The following is a 21,406-nucleotide window of genomic DNA, read 5'->3' on the forward strand; positions in this document are numbered from 1 at the left end:
GTGCAATACTGAATCAACCATGTGCAATACCTGTAAATAAGAGTGTTCTATTTTGTTTTTTATACAGTTTACTTACCTGCTTATTTAGTATTACCTAGTCTTGTGCTAGTTATTTTTACTTTATTTTTATTTTATTCTATTATCATTATTTTATTATTATTTTTATCTGATTTTTATCTTTATTTTGTATTTTTATCTATCTATTTTATCTATCTATTTTATTTTATTTCCCCCCTCCATTCTCTATTAAGATAGGAGAGGAGTTTTGTTAATAAGAGGTTTTTTTTTTTTTTCATAAGAGTTCTATTAAGAGTGTGTTTTTGAAACTTCCTATAATCTGTCCTTTCCTCCTGTTCTACTGCGTTGTAACAACAAAATTTCTCCTTGTGTGGATATTAAAGGTCTATCTTATCTTATCTTATCTTATTTCAGTTTATATTTAGGATAATATTGCTTTAAAACACAACCTCTATCTAAATATGTAATGTAAAATCAAACCATTCTTATGGGTGGAAATTTGTTGAAATTGAGAGTTGATTGTATTATAGGCCTAATACCAGATGATTGCGATTTGACCTTATCCACTGGACTGTTGCATGTGTAGAAAGAGTAAAAAGAAATAGATACGAGTTTTGTTGGACAGAAGCAGCAGTGTCTTTATTCTGTTGCTAGAGCTTAACCAAGTCAGCATTCATGATACACGGAGACGTAGTAGGAACACTTACAGTACTAGTGATCGGAACAAACAACAGTGAGGCAGAGGACTGTCGACACACATTTAAATCAGCTGAAAAGCACAATAAAAAGGTTTATGGCACTCATTTCAGTTTATACTTAGGATAATATTGCTTTAAAACACAACCTCTATCCATCATCATAGTTATATTTCCATTGCATTTAAATATCAAATATATTCCTTAACTTATGAATTTATGTTATTGCTAACATCAAACAAAAACATTACAGATATATTAGTTACTCTCGTAAATAGCTTTGTTGAAAAGTACAAACTTTACATAAAATAACAGTCCGGATTTGGCAGGATACAAGGGCATGCACAGGGGTTTATTTAGGAGAAGGCCAAGGGCAGGGGTCAAGGTTCAGGGTTTAAGCATGGTCTCCCATTGGATGGGAAGAGCTGTCACTCACACTGCCAATCATACATGCATTCATTACTGGTATGTTCATTGTCAGGTACAATCATTTTTGTTTTTTTAAGCTAGACTATACTATTTCCGTCCATAAATAGCTTTACATGCCGACAGAGTGCACTTCATTGGGACAATCATCCTCCAATCACAGCGCAGGAACAACTTTCTCCCCATGTTGACAAGAGAATGGCAACAAACTGGACAGAAGCTGTGGTGGCTATAATAGAACACACATACATTTATTAAAGGGAGGAGATGCAGGTAACATGAAACATAGAGACGCACACGCGCACGCGCGCGCGCACACACACACACACACACACACACACGCCTTCACCTTACTTATATACCCGAAGACTTCTGCACATTTGATTGTTTTAAATCTCAAATCAATTTAGTTTCTTAAGACATATTTCAGAGGTACTTACTAAAAACACACATAATATACTGTTAGTCTTATACAGTATTTGGTATCAGAGTTCCATGCCTTTAATTCCCACATCCTCATAAATGCTAGAACATATTCCCATGCTTTACTCTTTGTATTTTCCTTCTTAAAGGTGAACACACCTACAGAACATGGAAACAGTAACCAATTTGTAGTTTTTAACTTTAATATAGCCAACAGTATATTTAAAGTTTTTGTTGAGTTATGCAACAGTGCATTTCTTTGGCTGTCATCTTTAATCGAATCATCCGCCCTCCAGTTCTCCTCCCTGTCGCTGACCCTCGTCTAGCTTTTCCGCATCCAACCCTCCGCCCATCTATCCATCCAGTGTTCCTGTTAGCTGGCAGGCCAGAGGCTGAGCCAGCGCTCTGTCACATTATCCTGTGGCTCAGTGAATTACTCTGCCTCCATTAGACTAACGAGAAAGCACAAGAAAGAGAAAGGAGGGGGCATGTGGGGGATGGGAGCGAGGATGGATGCGGAAGAAGAGTGGGCACAAGATGACAAGGAAGGGAAAAGTTAGGCATGATGAAGAGGGACCAGAGTGAGGAAGAGGAGGGCAAGGAATGAAGGATGAAACGGAGAGCAGAGAAGGGTAAGGAGGAGACGGAGAGGACAGCTGCAAGATTAAAGAGGACGAAGATGGAGAGGCGGGACACAAGGTCGACCAGGGACTGACAGATGCATGACACAAGGACAGACTCAAGAAGGAACTAACAACAACATGGAGAGGAACAAGAAAAGATACTTCCACTGCAGTCCAACAGTATGGAGAACACAATAAAAAATATAGCACTTAGTCAGCCAGTCCAACTGTATGCTATCATAATATATAATATCAAAGAAAAGTATAAGATTAACAACAATAAATGCTGCAAAGCAGCCATGGCTGGCTTTCTTCCTCTGTTGCCCAATGCTGATGCCCATCACCTGTCTTTGTCTTCTCCAATAGCTTATATAAGGCTCCTTACTAAGTATTTCAAGTGGCAGACAATGGGACATAAAGCATTCTTCGTGGAAGGACTACCAGAAGAACACAAGTATGCACAGGGCAGGGTTCCCAAGGAAGTTTGTATCTGCTTGTGGCATGCTGGATGTGTCTGCAATAATAATCTACATTTCACATAGCTTCACACATGTTTGGCATGAATTTGATAGACAATAGCAGCAGATGCTGACAGAAAGGACAGACACATGTTTGAGTCCAAATAAATCCCTGATGAGAGTCTGTGGAAACACTAACAAACAAGTGAAGCCAGCACTGGTGCACCGTCATGGACCTTTGAGATTTGATTCAAGCCACACCCACTCACACAAACATACACACAAATACACACACACCCGAGGTAATGACACAGCTTGACATTTCTCCACATTAATGACAAGTTCCTACCATAACCCCTCATTTCCATAGAGTCACAAACAAAAACAAACTTAAATAAATAAATATATATATAAATAAATAGAAAATTCACAGTGCCTGTGACTCTGTTTACTGAACCCGAAAAGCTTTTGAATGAAGTTAGACTTCACTGAGGGACTATGGAGGGAAATGGCCATAGCTCTTCTCTGTGCCCTCCTCCCCAGCACTCTCCTCTGGGGCTCTCAGAGGTCAGTGCAGCGCTCCTGCTTGCTGTAGTGGTCAAACTGGTTCTTCCAGTGCATCATGTAGGAGGACCAGCGGTGGAATTCCACCTTCCACTGACGCTCAGCTTCGTCAATGTTGTCTGCAACAAACAAGAGCATACGATGGCTACAGAGTAACACGATTTTATAGTGTGTATTTTTATTGTCTTTTTACAGATAAAGCTTGTTCAGAGACTTTGATGAAATATACAGTAGATTGCAGATGAGGAGCTTTACCGGTGATGTTGAGGAGCCGAGGTAGAAAGCGGTTCCAAAAGGCGCACATCTGGTTCCTCAGCCCCCGGTGAATCTTCAGCTGCTCAGTGTTTAGTCCCACGTGTTTCTGCTCTGTCAGCGTGAACACAGGCCAGCGCTTCCTGCTCTCCATCAGCCCGTCGTGGTTTATGTTGGGATTTCTATGAACAAAACACATTCATCTCTCAGCCACTGGATGGAACATAATCTGCAGTATAATATACACAAAAGCCTGTTCTCACCCCGTCCGTGCAAAGTTGGCCCAGTATCTCATCATGCGTCGGCTGAGTTTCTCCTCCTCCATGGTGTAGTTGAGTCTCTTCTCCAGAGGCAGCCCGAACACAAATTCGATCTCATAACCATGGATGACACCCATCCACTCGGGCCAGGCCAGATTGGACGCTCTGTGGTCAAACAAGTAGAGGTAGACCCCCCCTACACATATATTGTACAAAAACATGTGTTAAATTGGGAATCATAATCAGTAGTCTGTGTATGTATATAAGATAAATCATACTTATTATTTTGCTCATTAATTAGTACACTAAAAACACTATTCTGAGTAAGACGGGGTAATGTCAGTGCATTTAAATACAATGCTTTTTTTCTATTATTGTTTTTTGATGCATATTATTTTCAATTATTATTAATAGAAGTAGCTGTAATTGAATTAAATGCAATATAGATAAGTCTAAGGCCAATCAATATCAGCTGAATGAAGTCAAGCAGCTGGTTCTGAGGATACAAAATGCACTTATAATAAAAGATGTATGATTGATTTGCATTTTTAGCATTCATGTACAGTGTCACACCTGAGTTTCCACCGCTGTTCACCACACCGCTGTTGGCTCCACCCGTGTTGGACTTGAGGGCCATGTGCTGGGCGTAGGAGCGGGCGAAGTGGGCCAGCGGACAGATGACGTTATGATCTCCTACGATGTCGTCCATCGCATCCCGGTTCTTCAATCCGTTGGTCTCGTCCATCCAGTCTGTGTACTGCAGCACCACAGCCTCCAGGCCGATGTCGTTAGCATGAGGCACACTGAGTTTAACACCTGCACATCAGCATTAGTCAAGATTCATGTGAAGGGTTCGCTTTATAACGTAAACGTAACATTTCAATATGATTTACCTTCGAGAAAGTCCTCTCTGGAAATGAGGCTCTCGCTGTCCTTGCTGAATCCTGGAGCACCGTAGAGCAGGAAGTAGGAGCCCTCGTCTTGGTTGACTCCGAGCAGAATTTGAGTGTCTTTGAAGTTTCCTGAGTTGAGCATGGCCTCTGGAGAGTCCGGCAGAAACTCCCCATCCACAAGAGGGACAAAGGAGAAGCGGAAAAGGGCAGACCACGGCATGACCTGGCAAGATACATTTACAATTTAAAATGACAGATTACATTAATTGTGTCTTATTAGGATTAGAAGTAGCCATATTGACCCCAATAACTTATTTTTAACTTATCCTTGTTTGCAGTTCAAAAACACGCTCAGAGAAGTTTTTGTGTTTCATTCCCTCATAAGTGATTCATGTAATGCATGTCCTTATGGCTGTAGGGCTGTTTTCAGGCTATTTATTTATTTAACCTTTATTTAACCAGGTAAGAAACCTGAGCTGAAAACCTCTTTTACAAGGGTGACATGGGGCAAATGCGAAGACACAACAGCAGACAAATCATAAAAACATTTACACCAATAAGACATTAAGAACAAATAAAACAGAGTTTGCATTTAAAGACTTTTTTTGGGGGTCTTTTAAAATCTTTTAAAATCTCATGACAGGTCAATTGAAGACAACATTATACCAGGAGGTGCTCCTGTGCATTTCTAAAATCCTTAACCCTTTACTTGTTTATTGATCATTTCTCATCTTAAATTCACTTCACAACACATCTGGTAGAGTCATGTTGCTAATACATGTGCAGTTCCAGTCTTCACCTACCTGCCACTCCTGGTCAATCAGTTCCTGTGGAGTTTTACCACGAAGACAGTCCACCATCTCTGTGTCGTTGCCCCCGTTGCAGCCCACCAGTTTGCCCAGCAGTGTAGCTCGTTTCCTGGCTTCCGCGGGGCTGACCGAGGCCCAGGGAGAGTTAGGGACCCCACTCTGGAGGATGGCCCGGGTGAAAGTGGGCCGGCTTTCTGGAGACAAGAGGTGAAATCCCACCGACGCTCCGCCGGCGCTCTCACCAAATATGGTCACCTGTTGGCAAGAAAAGCGTTGGTGCACAAAACACTCACTTTGACAACACGTCGCTCTCCAGATGTTATGCGACGAACCTGTTTGGGGTTTCCACCGAAAAGCTGTATGTTGTCCTGTACCCACTGGAGGGCCATTCTCTGATCGAGCAGGCCTACGTTTCCAGGAGCCTCAGAGGAACCGTGGAGAGCAAGGAACCCGAAAGCACCCACCCGGTAGTTCATGGACACCACGATCACTGTCTCGCTGTGAGCTAGGAACCGGCCATCATACACGTCCAGCGAAGAGGAACCACTGTAGAAGCCTGAGAAGACATTTCACAAAATATTATCCATCAGTTTACTACAAGGCATTATAGTGGAGTCTTGCTAAGTTTTTCTATCTAATTCATAGACACAATAAAGGGTACAGTTTATAAAGATAATCAACTTTTATGGTACAACTACATTTAAACCTTCAGATTTGTGAGGCAGTTTTGGATTTTTCAATACTGACACTTAAAAACAAATGCAGTAAATTATAAACTTATAAACAAATGCAGTAAATTTAAAATGATTAAACTTTATACAGTGTAAGGTTGTCAAAAAAACGACAACTAAAAACTAAAACTAGTATCAAAACTAGATACTCGTTTGAAGTAGTATCGACATAAAAGAAGCACACCAATAGGACAAAATTGTATTTTTTAGAATGACCTGGTGTTTTATCAGAAAGTACTCATATTTTGTTTTTAAAATTACTGTCTTGTTGAAATGGGTGATTATCAGGTCTATTCCTTAGTATGGAAATGAAGTTTGAAACACTACTACGGTGTGGTTTAAAAAGAAAAGAACAATTGAATCAGTTTTGTTTTATAATCCTGCACTTTGAGCACTTTGAGTTAAAGGTGCACTATGCAACTTTTCAGGTAGATGATCCCCCACCTGCTTGTCTCCGTGGAGATGTTATTGCTTTGCCTGGAATGATGTTTCAAAGCTTTTCATTACATTTATTGATCTTGCATTTATTCATTTTTGTGCATGTTTTTATTGATTAAAAAATATCATGGATTGCATTACGGTATTCCATTGAATGATCTCGCTTTTTCATAGATCTAGCCTGTAACTTGGCCTGGTGGTGGCACCTGCTTGTCTCCATAAAGATAGATGCTTAATGCCATACTATGGAACATTCCTTGTCTGGAGAGTAGAGAATGATATCCCTCTGTATTTTTTATGCAGATCAAGATCAATCTGGTCACTGTTTTCATTTTCCTGAGATGGCCGTGATTGACAGGTGGATTAGCCAATGAGGTACACTCCTGATCCGTCCAAATCAAAACAAATGCTGCTTTAAGGAAAGAAATATCACAACTGACAAACATTGCGAGTTTCTGCAGAATTGACGAGCAAGAACAAAACTCTGATAATCACAAGCGAGAGAAGTTTGAGTTTGTTCTAAAAGATACGATAAGAGGTGACCAAGGAGCACCGTAGTTACAAATCAATGGAAAAGAGAAGGTGAAAACACAGCGGTCCTTTACCTCCTCCGTAGATCCACACCATCACGGTCAGATTGTGAGGTCGTGCTGAAGACGGCACCCACACGTTCAGGTACAGACAGTCCTCGCTCATCTCTCTGTTGGGATTCCACATCTCGCTGCCCTGAAAGCCGGGGAATGTCATGTCCACGTATTGGTAGCACGCGTTGGGGTAGGCCACCGCCTCGTACACCCCCGTCCACGGGCGCTTGGGCTCGGAGGGACGGAACCGCCTCTTCCCCAGCGGCGGCTCTGCAAAGGGGATGCCCAGGAAGGCCGTGACGTAGCTCCTGTCCGGCACTGGCATTCGGACCCCGCGCACTTTCCCAGAACGGGTCTGCACCACCAGGTCGGGTTCACTCTGAGCGGAGCCGGCGGGCAGGAGCGCCGACAGGAGGAGGAGCGGGGACAGGAGGAGCAGAACGGACGTCTTCATGGTGATCAGGCGTGGGCAGGACTCACAAGAAGGGACCGAGTGATGACTGCTTCCCTTGGACCTGCAAAGACCCACAAAATAAAGAGGATTCATGTAGAGACAGGGCACACTCACCCAGACAGATTCATTACATGGAAAATGAGACAGGACTAAGGTGTCATCACCAGCCCTTTGACATATTAAATATCAACATCGGTGTCTGCTGGGTGTCATTTAGAAAGGACAGGACTCACTAAATGGGAGAGATGTTTTTTACTAATAACAACAAAACAAAATATTCCAAAAATGTTGTTGTTTTTTATGGTTGGTGCTAATTAAGTTAGTGGCCAAGACTTGTCAAGCAATCTTCCATTACACTTTCACTCGCCATAGTGGGTGCATGACTCTTGGATGATCTTAAAAGGAATTTAGTCCTATAGCATTAACATATATGAACTGTGAAACTATATGACAAGGATGACATTTCCTAACAACAGAAGTCTAAACTATAGCGTTAGCAGGTTTTGAACTAATAAAACACCATAAAAAGCATCATATTTTGTTGTCTGTAGTGGCAATAATATTGACTAAATAAGTGTAATGTGATTCATCTTGCAGCACAATAGCGTATAAAGTGTACTGCCCAAAAAAAGGCAATATCTGTACTGGGGAATCAGGGGTTAAACCAGCAATCTTTGGGTAAATGGGCAATAGAAATTCATTAATTATCACTTAAGCAATAATCGTGATTATTCAGGTCACAATACAACCATAAGAACTAAAAACTAATTATGATGAATATTTGAGAAAGAATGCAATTTTTTTATTCTATTCAATCTGTACTAAAACCTAAATATATGGTACTTTATCTTACTTTTGCGTTCATAAAGTTTGATTTCATAAAGCTGGTCATATACTGCAGGATCAGTGCACGTGCTGATGTCTTATGTCAGATGTGAACTCGGGGCACAGTCGTGAGTGGGTAAATGTAGGCAGCCAGGCAGTGCACTATTAAATATTAAAGACAGACCAGAACCAGGCAGACTCCTGTAGCTCCACAACACAGATAATCATGTCAGAGCTACACGCCTTTCACTGTAACACGCCTTCACTATTAGAGTGTGGTTGAAACACAAGAGCTCTGCAGGATAAGGCTGGTTCTTCCCACGTTTGAGCCAAAACAAAAGGTGTATTAGAGTTTTATGTATTATTAAGTAACAGAGACAAACACACTTACATGAAATGCAATGAACATATGTAGATGTATAAAATATTACTGTTAAAAATGTAATAGCGCATTGCTAATATTGTATAATCCATCAGTTTGTATCCATAAATAAAAACATCTAAGTAGATTCTTAATTTGCATACATGTAATTAGTTAATTCAGTGTGTGTTAGTATTTGATATTTATTCATCCCTCGCCTTATTCTGTATAACCTTACTCTGCTGCTAAATATACATTTACTACGACTTTCATATTGATACATTCCTTCTTACTCCTTATTAGTATGATGTTACAACATTTTTGTACATGAATTATGATCCTAAAAAGCTTTGGATTAAAACTAAATTGTATGTGGCACTAGCCCATAATAACACTATTATTACCAAAAGCCTATTAAGATAATTAAAGTACAAAAATGTCCAAACATCATACTAATAAACAGTAATAAGGAGAATATTAATATTTATTTGGGACAGTGTTAGTAAATGTCTAATAAGCTGAAGAATTGAAAGAAGGTTGTGTAGAAAAATACATAAAAGGGCAGAAGAAATCCGAATTAACATCAAATTTTCAAACCATTTACACCAATGCAAATTAGCAGCTGGGTAAGTTAATAAGTTTCCCCTAAAATAAACAGTTGTTCTTTACGTTTGACAGGGCTGTGCAATTATCAAATTTGAATTGCATCAAGATTTCAAATGGTAAATGATCAGCCTTGAGACTTAAATTGAGAAGTTTACACTCAATTTGTTTGATGACAGTGAAAGCATGTGGTTTGGAAACATTTGTGTTATTTAATTACAAAAGAAAAATCAAATCAACCTATCAAAAAGCTATCAAAAACTGCAAATAATGAAAAATGCTTAGTTATTGCACACTATCAACATTTAAGACTGAGCAGGTGAACACTTCTGATTTCTATAGAAGAAGGTATTTCCAATCTGACTTCCATAATCACTACACGGTGCTTTTCCACAATGGCAGTGCTTTGTGGTGAACCTGTTTGTTGCACAGTGTGAGGACAAGGGAAAGGTGACATCGCCAAAATAGCTCTCAAACTGAGAGGGACAGTGTTCAGAAATAGTATCTATACAAACACTCACACAGCTGAGGCATATCCCTTACCCTGCGCAAACTAATCCTGTCGCTATGACAACCATACATTACAAAACATAAACAGGGCCTCCTTTACAACCACCTGACAGGAGCGGGACAACTATATCCAGCTACTACTGCTTTAACTTCTTCTTTCCATGAGATGTGAAGTTTAACGATAATATATGTACAGATGGGCAATATATCTAAATGTATATAATCTAATGAATGTTGTTTTGAAGATATGCAAAACACAGTTGTTTATAGTGAAAAATGCTACAAAAAGAGAGGATTAGAAATAAAAAAGGAAAAATTTTGTGTACTTTCAATTAAGGCTTTATGGTTATCTTTCTGCACTTTTGTGATACATTTTTACTGATCTAAAAACACAAAAAACTAAACGCAACCAGAGAGAACAGGAACTATATCTATATATTTTTTAAAGACAGCAAAGGGCAGAGTCTTTCAATTAAAGAAAAAAATTATATTAATTCCGACATGCAATGCTTTGTTAATAATTTGTTAAATTTAGGATGATGAAACAATCCCAAAACAAACAATAATGCTCCCATTCTTCCTCGCTTTCCCACTTACTTTTATTGTATTTAGTAGAATGACCATTACGATTATTGATCAAAGTTGTGATCATAACTTTGATTATAAGCCAACGAGCCAAAGAGTTTGACATCTTTCTTTAGTTTGTATGTTTTGATTATTTCTTGAGGTTGTGAGTACAGATTTGACCAAGGGATTCTCCACCTCCTCTATTTTGCCCAACCGTATGTCATCTGCCAGAAAGCCCCGCACAGGTTACATTCAATACATTCCCATTGAGCTTCATAATCTGGGTTGCAACCGCGCAGCCACACTGATTTGAGTCATTTTCAATAAATGGTGGACTTCTCAACCAACTTTTTGTTAGTTGTAAGGTTTTGAATTGAGTTTTTTTTTGCCCACCCAAGTATTTAAAGTCCGTTTGCCATTTAAATTGTTGGGTCAAGAGGTTAAGAGAGTGCTCCAGTAAGAAAGAACTACAGTTTTTTGTTTATTCCATTTGTATCCAATAATATAATGAAGAAAATACATCACATTAGGTATGGAAGTTTCTGATCTGGTCTAAAACAATAGAACATCATCAGCGTAGCAATTTAATGGTCCATCCCATCAAGTGTAACACCATTGCTTGTTATTGACTGTATGATCTTTTGGGAAATTGGGGCCAAGTGCTTAAGTGAACAAAAGAGGAGACCAAGCACAGCCCTGCCTCACCTCTCTTTCAAGAGTCAGTGGATCTGTCAAGTGACTGTTCATTTTAATACTTGATCTTGCACTATTGTGACGTGCCCCAATATTCTTTAATATTAAGTAATCTATTTGAACTTTCTTCAGCCAGCTAACAGAATCAAAAGCTTTCTCTGCATTTTAGTATATGAATCATTAAAGCTAAGATGTCTTAAGATCTTACCTTGTCTTGGGTTTGTCGTTTGTTAATAAATCCTATCTTATCGTTGTGAATTTGGGCGCATTTGTTCCATTCTTATCGACATAATTGACGTGTATTGGATTGGTCTCCTACTCTATCTGAGGCACAGTTAAGTCAATCCATCCCTTCTTTAGGTATAGGTATAAAAGATATGATGGCTTCTTCCTTACCCTGAGGAATCTGAGCTTTTTTAAGTGCCCAGTTAAATGTTGATAAAAGCAGAAGCAGAAGATTTATGTGTTAAAAGTGTTCTTTCAACTTGTTGTTTTCTAATAATTTAAAATAATTTCATCCACTTTCTTTGTTTGGTAAAGAGCACTTTTAAAATTATTTCTTGTGAGGTCAGATCATAAATTTCACCTGTTGTCTTCCAATACAAAGGCAGAAAAACTGAACGATTTACTTCGCTAAATTTAGCTTGGCAAGTAAATCGTTTAGTTTTTCTGCCTTTGTTTCTGTTTGGCTGAGACGACGGCAATAATTTTGCTCCTAAAGGCTGATTTAGCTGCATCACAGAGGATGGGTGGAGAAATTTCACCATTGTCTTTTTGCTCTATGTAAATTTCCTTTTTTTTTTTTTTTTTTAAACAAAGGGTCATCAAGCAACCTGCAAAGTGTATTTTTTTGTTTTTCTTCCAAATCTACAGTAGAGGCTCACTTTTCACCATCAGAAAACGTAGCTTTGACACTGCAACACTTAATACAACTCGTACTTGATTTATTATTATTTATTATTTTACGATTTTTATGGCCTGAAGGCTTTATTAGACAGGAAAGGACAGTGTGAAATGTGGGATGAAAGACAGGGGAGGAGATGCAGTACACTGTCAGACTCTCTGCACTGCACTTAGCCTGGCATACGTGTGCTGTGCTATAACCACTTGACCACCGGGCTGCACCCCTGTACTTGCCTTTTCATGTGTATGTTGTTGCCAAGATAAAAAAGAGCTTTCAATAAAATACAGTATTTTGCAAACCTACGAACCAATTGTTATTCTGGCCTTGTTATACCCAGAATCCAAATTATTGTAATGAGCGCCTCGCAGCCATCTATTTTACTGTAATAGTTTCCACTCACACTTCTCCAATACCTGCCTGTATATTTTGAGGCTCGTGGAAAAATTGTCTCCTCCTTGAGCCGACACCTTAACGTGGTGGAGGGGTTTGAGTGCCCGAATGATCCCGGGAGCTATGTTGTCGGGGGCTTCATGCCCCTGGTAGGGTCTCCCAAGGCAAACAGGTCCTAGGTGACGGGTCAGACAAAGATCGGTTCAGAAGCCTCTTATGACGACGACACAATCAAGGCAGTTCACGTCGCCCGGATCGGCGTCACCGGGGCCCCATCCTGGAGCCAGGCCTGGGATGGGTGCTCCATGGCGAGCGCCTGGTGGCCGGGTCTTACCCCACGGGGCCCGGCCGGGCACAGCCCGAAAGAGCGACGTGGGGCCGCCCTCCCGTGGGCCCACCACCCGCAGGAGGATCCATAAGGGGCCGGTGCAGAGAGATCTGGGCGGCAGTCGACGGCAGGGGCCTCGGCGACCAGATCTCCAGACACAGAGACTAACTCTGGGGACATGGAATGTCACCTCGCTGGGGGGGAAAGAGCCTGAGCTTGTGCGGGAGGTTGAGCGATACCGACTAGATATAGTCGGCCTCACCTCCACGCACAGTTTGGGCTCTGGAACCCATCTCCTCGAGAGGGGCTGGACGCTCCACTTCTCTGGTGTTGCCCGCGGGGAGAGGCGGCGGGCTGGTGTGGGCTTGCTGATAGCCCCTCAGCTCAGCCGCCACGTGTTGGAGTTTACCCCGGTGAACGAGAGGGTCGCGTCCCTCCGCCTTCGGGTGGGGGACAGGTCTCTCACTGTTGTGGCGGCCTACGGGCCGAACAGCAGTGCAGAGTACCCGGCCTTCTTGGAGTCCTTGGGAGGGGTACTGGACAGTGCACCGACCGGGGACTCCGTTGTTCTACTGGGGGACTTCAACGCCCACGTGGGCAATGACAGTGACACCTGGAGAGGGGTGATCGGGAAGAACGGCTTCCCCGATCTGAACCCGAGCGGTGTTCAGTTATTGGACTTCTGTGCTAGCCACGGATTGTCCATAACGAACACCATGTTCAAGCACAAGGGTGTCCATCAGTGCACGTGGCACCAGGACACCCTAGGCCGGAGGTCAATGATCGCATTGTGAGGGTCTGTTGGGAACGTCTAGTGGAGCCCTCTGTCAGTAGGGTATTCAACTCGCACCTCCGGGAGAGCTTCTCCCATGTCCCGGGGGAGGCTGGGGACATTGAGTTCGAGTGGACCATGTTCTCCGCCTCCATTGTTGATGCGGCTGCTCGGAGCTGTCGTTGCAAGGTCTCCGGTGCCTGTCGTGGCGGCAACCCCCGAACCCGGTGGTGGACACCGGAAGTAAGGGATGCCGTCAGACTAAAGAAGGAGGCCTATCAGGCCACTCTGGCTTGTAGGTCTCCGGAGGTCATCGACGGGTATCGGCAGGCCAAGCGAGCCGCGGCTCGTGCTGTCGCAGAGGCAAAAACCCGGGCCTGGGAGGAGTTCGGGGAGGCCATGGAGGAGGACTATCGGTCGGCACCAAAGAAATTCTGGCAAACCGTCCGGCGCCTCAGGAAGGGGAAGCAGTGTCTCACAAACACCGTTTACGGTGCGGGTGGAGGCCTGCTGACCTCGACTGGGGATGTCGTCGGACGGTGGAAGGAATACTTTGAGGATCTCCTTAATCCCTCAGTCACGTCTTCTGAAGAGGAAGTAGAGACCGGGGACTCGGAGGCTGGCTCATCCATCACCCAAGCTGAAGTCACTGAGGTTGTCCGCAAACTCCTCGGTGGCAGGGCTCCGGGGGTGGATGAGTACCTAAAGTATCTGGATGTTGTAGGACTGTCTTGGTTGACACGTCTCTGCAACATCGCGTGGCGTTCGGGGACCGTGCCTCTGGACTGGCAGACCGGGGTGGTGGTCCCTCTGTTCAAGAAGGGGGACCGGAGGGTGTGTTCCAACTACAGAGGGATCACACTCCTCAGCCTCCCGGGTAAGGTCTATTCCAAGGTACTGGAGAGGAGAATCCGACCGATAGTCGAACCTCGGATTCAGGAGGAGCAGAGTGGTTTTCGTCCCGGTCGTGGAACACTGGACCAGCTCTATACCCTCCATCGGGTGCTCGAGGGTTCATGGGAGTTTGCCCAACCAGTCCACATGTGCTTTGTGGATCTGGAGAAGGCTTTTGACCGTGTCCCTCGGGGTGTCCTTTGGGGGGTGCTCCGGGAGTACGGGGTCCGGGGCCCTTTGCTCAGGGCTGTCCGGTCCCTGTATGACCGGAGCAGGAGCTGTGTTCGCATTGCCGGCAGTAAGTCAGACCTGTTCCCAGTGCATGTTGGACTCCGCCAGGGCTGCCCTGTGTCACCGGTTCTGTTCATAATTTTTATGGACAGAATTTCTAGGCACAGTCAGGGGTCGGAGGGGGTCCGGTTTGGGGACCACAGGATCTCATCTCTGCTGTTTGCAGACGATGTTGTCCTGATGGCTCCATCAAACCCGGACCTGCAACATGCACTGGGACGGTTTGCAGCCGAGTGTGAAGCGGCTGGGATGAGAATCAGCTCCTCCAAATCCGAGGCCATGGTTCTCGACCGGAAAAAGGTGGCTTGCCCTCTCCAGGTGGGTGGGGTGTCCTTGCCCCAAGTGGAGGAGTTCAAGTATCTCGGGGTCTTGTTCACGAGTGAGGGAAGGATGGAGCGTGAGATCGACAGGCGGATCGGTGCAGCGGCTGCAGTGATGCAGTCGCTGCATCGGACCGTTGTGGTAAAGAGGGAGCTGAGCCGAAAGGCAAAGCTCTCTATTTACCGGTCGGTCTACGTTCCTACCCTCACCTATGGTCATGAGCTTTGGGTAGTGACCGAAAGAACAAGATCGCGGATACAAGCGGTCGAAATGAGTTTCCTCCGCCGGGTGGCTGGGCGCTCCCTTAGAGATAAGGTGAGGAGCTCGGCCACACGGGGGGGAGCTCGGAGTAGAGCCGCTGCTCCTCCACGTCGAGAGGAGCCAGCTGAGGTGGCTCGGGCATCTGTTCCGGATGCCTCCTGGGCGCCTCCCTCGGGAGGTGTTTCAGGCATGTCCCACCGGGAAGAGGCCCCGGGGAAGACCCAGGACACGCTGGAGAGACTATGTCTCTCGGCTGGCCTGGGAACGCCTCGGGATCCCCCCGGAGGAGTTAGAGGAAGTGTCTGGGGAGAAGGAAGTCTGGGAGTCCCTGCTCAGACTGCTGCCCCCGCGACCCGGCCCCGGATAAAGCGGCAGAAGATGGATGGATGGATGGGATGGAAAAATTGTAGACCATGCAATGAGAGGATAAAGTAGCAGGTGCATCCCAGTAACGCTCCCATCACGACTCTGCGCTGTATAAGGAGGATGTTTAGCAGAAGGAGAGGATGGAAAAGGAGGCGTGTGAGGAAGTCCGTCCAGAGACACCCGGGGGGAGAGGTGGGGGGAGAAAGTGTGTCACTTCTCAAATTAGACCTAAGAATTTGTGTATGAAGTTCACAGCAGGATTGGTTTCCGTGGGGGAGGGGCTGTGCTCTCCAGGACACGCCCGTGGATCACTTCACATTACTGTACACAGTCATACAGGCCCACGCATGATATTCACAAACATGTGATGTGAACAATTATTTCTATTGTATATTAAGACTTACGTAGAATACATTATCAACCACACAAAGGTTGACATTTGGTGACTGAAGGCTTCTAGAGAGAATATTTATTAATAAAGTGTATGATGAAAATTTGAAATATGGATGTCAAGATTATTAGGTTAATTGTTAACCATGGTTATTCAGGTCACAATATAATTATATGAACTAAAAAACGTAATCATTGTGACTATTTAAAAGCTAAATTGAGTGGTGTTGTTGTTGTTGTTGTTGTTGTTGTTGTTGTTGTTGTTGTTTTGTATTAAATCTATAATCCAAAAATGTCTACATGTCAAATACTTTTTTATCTGGCTGTTTTTGTCATTCAGAAAGTTTGATTTCATAAAGCTGGTCAAAAACTTAAGGAATACTAACGTGTTATACAATGGGAATGAAAGAAAATGTGAGATTTCACTGTTGTTTGGCCATGATCTCAGTAATCGTGAATAATCTTTAAATTGTGATGTTTCTTCTCACAATAATCGTAAAACTGAAATTCATATTGTGACAAATCAGAATCATTTTGTTGCATTTGTATTTATTTATTTTCACTTAATAAATACAGAATTGTACATGCAACAGAAAATAAAATAGTGTGTTTTTAAAGATTTTCTTTATTTATTTTTTCCAATGCCTTTGCTGATCAAATCAGAAGTATATCTTTTTGACATTTTGATTTATACATGTCACAATATTTCTTATAAAAGTGCTTGTTTGTGTGTGTGTGTTTTAAGAGTCTATATAGTCCAGTTAACATTACAATATTTTTTTAGTCGAAAAGTCACAATTGGTCAATTACTCATTGCACCTCTATTTTGAATCGAGGTGTCAAGGCAATTTAGAGCACAATTCGTACACAAGGCAATTCAAAGTGCTTCACGCAACAGGACAAAAATATATTAAAATCACAAAGACATGTCAACAGCCAAAACTCTCAGATTGAAGAAATTGTATTATTTTATGTGTTAAATGCTCCCTATTAATAGTTAATATTCATGAAATGATTTCTAATAGCCATTTTTTGTTTGTTTAAAAAAAAAAAAAAATAGAATAGAATTGAAAATGAAGAAATATGAAGAAACTAAATCTTTATTATTTTTTTCTCGCCCAGCTCTACCTGTTTGTAAGTCCATGTTTTAACTAAAAGGGTTATCATAAACTAATATTTAATTTTCCAACAATGTCACTGGAGCATTCACTTTAAAGGTACTACTGCTCAGTAGAATGCCTGCAGCCTGACACATAGGTTAATGGGAAATGTAATAAAATCAGATTTACAGTACGGCAAAAGGCTATGTCCGTGCTGTGTTCTGTCGTGGCTCCATTAGGTCTGTGTGCGTGAGCTTTAATGTCATCCACAGAATCAGCGGTGCAGTTCGGGCTCCTCTCATGACTCATATATTTTATGGTTAATGCAAGCTACTACTGTGTGGTGCAAAAAAAAAGCACCTGTGTGGCACATCAGATTATGTTTCAAAAAGATAAATAACTTAATGCTATTTAATAATTCAGACATTCATCCACCAGGCATGCAACAGGACAGATCACTATAATAACTAACTAACTACTGCATACGGACTGACAATTCAGTTTGCATCTGATGTTTTGGGGATTATCTTGATAACATTATTCAAATCAAATGTTCGCAGTACATCAGGAATTAAGTGCCCGTCAACGTCCGGCTGGCTAAGACCACACGTTACATCCTACAATACTTTATCCTCCTGTCTCCCTGATTTCCAAAAGGTATGATTGACAGACAGGTTAACCAATCAGAGAAACGCGTGGTCTGTTCTTTTCTAAACCAACATGGCAGTTTATGAGGCAAAATGGAAACAAAAATACCACGGAGGTCTGAGAGTCAATATGTGAAGCACTAAATACAAACGTGCAGAAATAGCACTTAATACCATTTTCTGATAAAGACCAAGATAAAACTAGGTAAAAAGGTTTTTGAGGTCACTTTGAATAGTTTTAACAATATACCTGATATTCCTATTTTGCATATCTCCAACAACAACAATAGTGATAATATACATTTTCTATATATATTCATTTTAAATCATCTTAAATACAGTCCGACAAGCTCAAAAAGCGACAGCAAATATGTAAAGAAAGTCTTCAAGATTGCAATAACTAAGACGACTATTTAGGAAACTGCAATTGTTTAACATAAAATGACACAATTTGATAAGAGCATAATAATAATCCAGAGCAAAAACTTCAGGAAACACTGTGCTACTAACCTCCACACACTTAAGACAGTTCAGTTAGCTCTATCACCTGAGTCTGCAGCAAGAAAAGGTCTTAGATTTGTGTCTCTTCACAATTTAAGTAAGTCTGACACAACTGCTTTCCGAATATTTTTCAACGCCAAGAATTAATATCACTATGCTGCATTATGTCTTGGCACAGATTCTGCTGAAAACGTGGAAATGTCCACAACGCTACCTGCCAAAATTGCATTTAGTTTATGGCTCACTGAAGCAATAAATCCATTGCTTGCAGAGGAGGGTGGAGCAGAGTTTCACTGCGCTCAGCCTTTCAAATACACACTCGAACCTAAAACGCCACTTTGTCTCTGTGCATTTCCAGTGGGCAGCCTACACACTGCAGCCAGGACACTGTAGCAGGTGTAATTCTATTAGATGGACCCAGAATTCACTTGGAATCCAGCAGAATCAAAATATTATTACATGGGACTGACTGAGCAACAAAAGGGGAATAACAGAGTGTTGCTTGCATGTGTAGTAGTGTGTGTGAAGACAGAGGGCACAGGCTCCAACTCAAGTGTTTCCTTTCAGCCATAAACCCTGCACTCATAGCATCCTACCATTAAATAAATAAAACCAAATTATTATGAGATAAGCTTGGTTTGTAACTAAGGACTGGACATAGGCTATTTAGCTTGCTTCAGTTGAAAGAAACAAAATTTCACACATTAAAAATAAATGTCTTAGAACACCATGAACAGTGCGTGGATAGACGCAACTATTCACACCACTACATAGAGGCGTATGATTTTCAAACCAATGAATCAAAAGCAAATAATCAAGCTCAAACGTAAAGATACACTATGGAACTTTCCTGGTGAGGCGGGGTTCACCACCTGCCGGTCTCTATGGAGATGTTAGAGCGCTGCCTGGAATGTTCCACATCTACCGTACGGCATTAAACAACATCATTCATCTTATTCAATTACAGATGTTTTTATTGCTCAAAGACATTACTGTGAGTGGGCTCGCTGCTCCACAGAAATGACCTGTACTTGATCAGGCGGTGGCATCATCTGCTTTCCTCTGTGAAGATTGATACGTTTAATGTGAGGTATACAGCAGTCGTCTCTTCCAGAAAAGTTGCACAATGCACCTTTAAATAAGGCTCTATAACGTCAACTGGATGTGTAGCTTATAATTCCTTATAGACACGTGCTGGCCCAAGTGACGGCTATTATAGGCTCTGCGCTACAACGGCATTTGGAAATATTCAGACGTGACATGCAGTGAAATGCACATATAAGTACACTACTAGATGAATTGAGTGACCGCTGACTGGGGGAATAGCGCAGTAACCATGGCTACCGCTGATGTCGCACAGATTTAAGGACAAGCAGTCCATCCGAGTCATGACAGACAGAGGCGGGGGACGCAAGGCGCGCGGAGGCTTTTTACATACATGCATACATAGTGTCCGGTGTGCTATTAGAGCAATAAAGTCATGTGAAATACGTTGTAAAAAAAGAAAAAAGAATGCATGGCTTACCTGGCTGCTGCTCACGAGCTCGTATTTTCTGGCCTGGCTCTTGACCGGGCGAAGCACGAGCCGCGGGGCCGTGGACCACAAGCACGTTTCCGACGGGGATGTGTCTCCGGTCAGCTGTTCCAGATGAAATGTCGGCGATGCCTCCTCCCAGCAGCGCGCAGACTAAATATTCACACAGCCGGAGCCCAAAGGAGTGACAGGAGGAGGAGACTGCTTCTAATAAATACTGCTAGTAAACATTGCGGACCGTTCTCTCGCGAGAAGTGGTGCGCGGGAGCTGTCACTGCGCGCGAGGACGTGCGATGGAAGGGTGTCGAGTTTGCCTTATAATGTTGGAGGTGTTGCATTTGAATTAGACTGAAAATAATGCCAAGTTAACTTAAACACCAAAGCAACGTTGTAGGGATATTGTAGCTTTGTAGGTTGCCATGCCTACAGGCCTAAGTGATGGAATAAACCAAAGACATACAGGCCTGACTCCTGCTTCAAAGCATGGTATCAAATGAGCTCATACTATTATTTGCTTTTCTTGGCTAATCAATAAACCTGGACAGATAATACAAATGTGTGTGTTTTTCATGCGGGCGTACTTAGGCTACTGATCTGGTCTCTGTTGCCTATTACAACGACATGTTTCTCAAAGCACTTCAGGGGCATTAATCCATTATGCATTCTCTTCTTACACTTGGTGGTAAGACTTGTGGAAGTCTTACCACAAGTCCAAAAGCCTCTCGAGGTTAGCCTTTATTGTCCCCTGAGGGAAATTTGTGATCTGTAATTTATCCATCCTTCATCTAGTGCCACTAGGGAAACCTGTCGGGAGCAGTGGTACCCTTGGTCAGGACTAGTGGGACTCTTGGTCGGGACAATGTTTTGGGCTGATGGAAGAAACTGGAGTGGCCTGTAGGAAACCGACCATACACATACAGGCCCAAGAGTCAAGCCCCCAACCTACTGAAGTGCTAGTGCCTCAGCCACCGCGCCACCATTACCAATCACACGACCATATTCACACAAGGGAGCTGGGACACAATGGCAGAATGCACTGGTCAGAGCTGGGATCGAACCAGTAACTTTCCAGTCGCTCTGAGACACACAGCAGATGTCTAAGCTGCAGGTACATGTCTGTTTAAATAACTACTGCACAGGAACATCTCTGTTTGAATAATTACTATACAGGAACATCTCTGTTTAAATAACTACTGCACAGGTACATCTTTGTTTGAATAATTACTACACAGGTACATGTCTGTATATAAAACTACTACACAGGTACATCTATGTTTCAATAACTATGGCAGCATGGATTTGTCTGTCACACACACAGAGGAATCTGTTCCTGAGTCTGGCCCCATCAGAAATAACTTAAATGGGTCCAGTTGTCCTTGAACCACACATACATGTATAACATGTCCCACTGTAGTCTGGAAACTGATAGCTGTTAAGCTTTTATTGCCACTGCAGACAACAGCTGCTCCGCTAATATGAGATATGCTCAGAGATGTTATATTTGTACATGTAAGAGCTGG

At 42.7% G+C, this 21,406-nt stretch overlaps 2 protein-coding genes across 2 annotated transcripts in view; both read right to left on the reverse strand.

Annotated features, from left to right (window-relative positions):
* The window catches only part of gba2 (glucosidase, beta (bile acid) 2), a 173,270-nt gene that overhangs the window by 53,079 nt on the left and 98,785 nt on the right, over nucleotides 1-21,406 (reverse strand). The gene's annotated exons all lie outside the window — the stretch shown is intronic.
* Nucleotides 631-20,114, reverse strand: ache (acetylcholinesterase (Yt blood group)). The gene is made up of 9 exons (XM_072459359.1): nucleotides 19,878-20,114; nucleotides 7,196-7,689; nucleotides 5,754-5,977; nucleotides 5,416-5,676; nucleotides 4,613-4,835; nucleotides 4,293-4,535; nucleotides 3,723-3,915; nucleotides 3,463-3,641; nucleotides 631-3,326 (listed from the first exon to the last, which is right to left on the reverse strand). Exons 2-9 carry the CDS (start codon nucleotides 7,626-7,628, stop codon nucleotides 3,205-3,207), a joined length of 1,878 nt encoding a protein of 625 aa, XP_072315460.1. The 5' UTR covers nucleotides 7,629-7,689; nucleotides 19,878-20,114; the 3' UTR covers nucleotides 631-3,204.

Source organism: Eucyclogobius newberryi, unplaced genomic scaffold, assembly GCF_026437365.1.
Source record: "Eucyclogobius newberryi isolate DKJ021-1_F unplaced genomic scaffold, fEucNew1.0.hap1 SCAF_22, whole genome shotgun sequence".
Lineage (NCBI taxonomy): Eukaryota > Metazoa > Chordata > Actinopteri > Gobiiformes > Gobiidae > Eucyclogobius > Eucyclogobius newberryi.

Excerpts from the sequence above, each read along its gene's own strand:
- ache (XM_072459359.1), bottom strand. The coding sequence starts at position 7,628 with ATGAAGACGTCCGTTCTGCTCCTCCTGTCCCCGCTCCTCCTCCTGTCG. Across the intron at positions 4,836-5,415 it reads TGATTGACCAGGAGTGGCAG|GTCATGCCGTGGTCTGCCCT; the intron begins GTAGGTGAAGAC and ends GTATCTTGCCAG. Across the intron at positions 3,642-3,722 it reads GCCAACTTTGCACGGACGGG|AAATCCCAACATAAACCACG; the intron begins GTGAGAACAGGC and ends TTTTGTTCATAG.